The sequence below is a fragment of the Plasmodium cynomolgi genome (genome assembly GCF_000321355.1).
Source record: "Plasmodium cynomolgi strain B DNA, scaffold: 0059, whole genome shotgun sequence".
NCBI classification, from domain to species: Eukaryota; Apicomplexa; class Aconoidasida; order Haemosporida; family Plasmodiidae; genus Plasmodium; species Plasmodium cynomolgi.
The window spans coordinates 1-4693 of record NW_004192688.1 but is presented as its reverse complement, the minus strand read 5'-3'; the positions used below and the strand labels follow the sequence as shown (position 1 = coordinate 4693).

Here is a 4693-nt window from a genome sequence, read left to right as displayed (position 1 = left end):
AGGCGTTTATCCATTAAATTTACTGCTCTTTGATCAAATGTAAAATAACAATTCTACAATAAAAAGGACGTCATATTAATGAGAAAAATATAGGGGCACTATTTTAGCTTTGTCATTGGGAAAAACACAAAATGGGAAATAAAATTTGAGAGATAAAAGTGTCATTTAAGTTGATTTCATTTTAACCATTCTTCTTACATGTTAATGCTCGTGCAAGATTCATGATGTATTTACGTCGGGCGATAATTCTCGGTCAGCTTCACGAATTGAGACTTATTCCGACTGATAAGCTATACGAATTCGTTCATTTTGTACTCTTCCAGGGTTGGGTTGTGATTTATTGTGACTTAATGCTTGGGGATTTATTTTCCGAATATTTTGTGAGATCCCCTTTTTTCTTATTTGTCTTCTATGTAACCAGGGTCCCAGCGGAGTGAACTAGCATAAGGATGAAAATTGTAGCACGAAAATGTAGCATGAATATGTGAAAATTAGAAGAGAAATAGAATTCTTAATCAGTACAATTTATACACAGTTGCACAAATTTGCTCCATTTTAGAGTTAAGAATGTGGTTACTTTGTAAAAGACAAAAAGTGTAAAAAAATTCCGAGGAACAAAAAAGAGGATAACGCGAAAGTATCAAACGAGTCGCATATTAAACCTTTACATGGCTTTGCGATTTGGCTCCTCCTGATAACATCATGATCAACTGTTATGTTTTTGAATACCTCTTCTGCGGTTTTGTTAGATTCTCCTTTTTCTTTTTTTTCTTCATCTTCTTGGCAACCAATCTTAGATAGGAGATCATTTGGAAAATAACTTATATCGCAGTTAAAATATTTTGGACATAACTCAAAACAAGCACGTTCCGGATAGCTATAACAAGAGCAGCACTTGTTGATGTAGCTGTAATACAATTTACTGATGTGTTTAAGATATCCACAATAAGAGTTACAACTATTGCCGTCGGTGGATGTAATGCATGTCCTAATTTTATCGTAGTTTTTAAAATAATCATGTAAAAACTTTTCTCCTTTCCATTCCAAGAGATTTCCGGTAAAAGAAAATAGACACTTGTCTTTGTCAGTTAATTCACTATTAGCCATGAGCACTGCTTTGTTTAGCTCGTTAATAACGGATTTGTTATGCACATTGTTAATATGGCTGTTAAATATATTTATTATTTTTTCATATGTCCAGTAAGTCATATACGTGCAACGATCATAGGGTGAATTTGTGTCTTTCAAGGTTTCTGATAACTTCATTATATTACTTGCAAGTTTGGGACAGAGTTTTTTAAACTCATCAATATCTTCACTAGAATTAATTATATTCGCACAGTATTTAGCACATGTGTTATCATCAGAAGTAACCTTGCTGAGTTTATCATATATTTCATATGCAGATAACTGTTTTAGGATATTTTCCTGAAATAAAAAAAAAAAATGAAAATATTACATATCACATAAATAGTTTATTTTCTGTTTAAAATAACCTTTTATTATTTTTCTCATAACTGAAACATTCAGATAAACCACTACAAAATATATTTTAGAAAAAATTAATTTTTTACATATTCTTGATTCCAATGTTGTGGAGTACCTACACTTTCATTTATAAAAGTTCTACACGATGCCATAGTTTTCGATAGAGATTCTGCCTTTACCTTTTGATGCATCGTTTTTATGTTGGGAGATTCGGGCAAAATATTATCTTTACAAAATTTCGGTTTACCTCTTTCAGTATTATATCTTGACCATAATCTCAATAGTTCTATATAGAAATTATTATTTTTTTTACATGAAATTTACGAATGCCTTTTTTAAAAAATTCAATGAAATTTTTGCGGTATTCTGAACATCTGTCTTGGTCAGAGGATTCATTAATAATCTTATTATAATAATCGTGCAAATTACGCAACAAATCCAATTCTTCAATAACTTCATCATCAATATTATATACTATATATTTGAATTTATTGTAATTGTCAATGGCCGGGAATTTATTGTCCAAGAGTGCATTAAGGACATCCATAAAATCAGTAGCACTAATGTTATTTTTCTTTCAATTCTTTGTTTAACCAGTAATTCAAATATCCTAAACGTCTTCTTATACTATTATCATTTTGAACATTATCAAAAGACAAATATGATATGAACGGTTTACAGAGATCTTTAATCTTATCGTAACCATTTACGGTATTTTCTTTTTCATGAATACAGTAATTCTCTGAAGGTGTAGAATAATCATTCCTATCTAATGGGGTATAAATCTTATATTTTTGATCAGAATCTATGTCCCAAAAAATGTCATACTAAAAAACAAATAGAAAAAATAATAAAACATGAATATAAAAAAACATGTTTCCTCTAAATTATTCATATTTTATTTTTAATAACACTAAAGCATTTAGATAAATGAATAAAAATAAAAATATTTTTAAAAAGTATGACAATATACTCGTTTGTCCATTAGATCCTCTTATATTTACTAAATTTTTATTCCTAAATGATACATCTGTTATTTTGACATCTTTTAAATACTCATTAACTAAAGTTTTTAATGCTTTTGTATCTATTGCGAACATGGGTTTCTGCGAATCAGTGTCACATGAATTTTTAATAAAATCTAACTCCCCATCAATAATTTTATCCTTAAAGTTCTTCATTTCAAGTCTACATGCCTGAAGTGATTGTAAATTACGATCCATTAGCATATTTTCAAATAAATAAAAATATAACCTATGTATTTGCAATAAAGAATCTTGTCATCCATTATAGTATCGTTAGCCTGCAGTTTCTCTTTTATAATATCATAATGATCTAAAAAGTCATAAAGCGCTTTTTTATGTTTTAATAACTTCCTATTTAGTATTCTCAAAAAATTTGCACTGCATTTGTTCTTATCATTAGGATGCAAAGTCTTTTTTTCCAGTAGCATATGTAATTTATAGTAAAGCCAATGAATATTAAAGAAATCGTGTTTCTCATTACTTACTTGTCCATATAACCAGTATAACAAGTATTCACAACATTTGATATAAGAAGATGCATACGATTGACATATAACACTAAAATTTGATAATATATCTTCCATGTTACGACAAAGTTGAAGGGTATTCGAGTTCAATTTATAAGGTTTTTTATGGTCATCATTTTTATCATCGCATATCTCATGCGTACCACTAATAGAGTTTATCTTATTAAATAGTTCATACTGCGAGTACGCTTTTGATTTCATCGAAGATTTTATCTACGAAAAGAAAGAGAAAGTTATTAATACATTTCATTTGATTTTATTAAATGATTTTTATTGCATGTTAAGGAAGACAGATAATATTAATAACAAGTTGTATAAATGGGAATGTTTGCGAAATCTGGAAATGTACCTTCTCTTCCAACAGTTTAAATGTTTCATTATCAATATCATCAATCATATTAATTTAGGATATAGGTTTAGGCTTCAGGGTTTAGGTTTAGAGATCAAGCGTTTATGTTTAGGTTGCATTAAATATTTTTTTATATGTGAAACCTTATCAACGACTGAAAAAAAATTGAACGTTTATTTAATATAATGTAAATTAATTTCTTTTAAAGCTGAATTATAATATAATTGAAATTTCTTTTTTTCTGTAATATTTTTACCACCAATAATCATACTTATAATTTTACGGAAAATATTATAATTACATATAAGACATGTTTTACGCTTATATGAAGCCTATATTTTTAAATTACAAATATTATAAATGCATTATACATTTCATTAATATATTGTAAAGTAACGCATAAGAATTGAAATTTAATATGTGAAAATTATAAAAGTTATTACCCACCCTATGATTTCCGATTAAGACAAAATTTGATGAGTGCTTATTTTTTTGCACCAATAATACATATAAATATAAAATTGGAAATAAACTAAAAATATTCGATCAATATCATTAAATAATCATTTATAAATAAAATTAAATGAAACGCTTAGCTAATTTATGGCAATTTGTAAACAAGCCTATATATTATCAAGAGAAAAAAATGTTTATTGATAATATAAAATTAAAAATGATGTATTTATAAACATATAAGCACAATATGCCATAAACCAAGCATAATTACATAATTTGAAGAAATAGTGCATTTAATAACATCTATATAAGCTAAACGAATTGAAATAAATTATACTATTTATAATAAAAAATATTGCAGTAAAACTATTTAGTTTTATTGGACAAAATCAATAATATGGATAATTATACTTAATCGAATTTATAAGTATTAATATAATATTAGGTATATATCACATTGAATAAACAACATAAAATAAATAAATATAGTAATTATAAAAATATATAACATTCGATAAATCATAACCCTTATATATATTCAATATTTTAGCATATATAAGAACATATAAACAAATTGCAATATTACATTATCTCCTACAACAAAAAACAAAATCAAATGTGTTATACTTAAATAATATTTCTATAATATATATAGAATGAAATAAAAGAATAAATTAAATTAAAAAAATAATTCCAGTCTTAATATGAATAAAATTTCTTATATATAGGAATTTCATGTTATAAACTCTCCAATATTAGGAATTTTTTCATTTATATTTTAACATATAAATATTCATAAATTTGTTGTTTCCAATGGGATAATATATTGCACATTCATAGTTTTAAGG

General features: G+C 26.2%; 1 protein-coding gene across 1 annotated transcript; it reads right to left on the bottom strand.

Annotated features, from left to right (window-relative positions):
• Positions 1 to 573: 573 nt before the first annotated feature.
• On the bottom strand, positions 574 to 1679 carry PCYB_001920 (hypothetical protein; the record flags this gene model as incomplete). Its single annotated transcript, XM_004227614.1, has 2 exons — positions 574 to 1428; positions 1575 to 1679. The coding sequence occupies 2 exons, from the start codon at positions 1677 to 1679 to the stop codon at positions 574 to 576; spliced, it is 960 nt and encodes a 319-aa protein (XP_004227662.1).
• Between the last annotated feature and the right edge of the window lie 3014 nt (positions 1680 to 4693).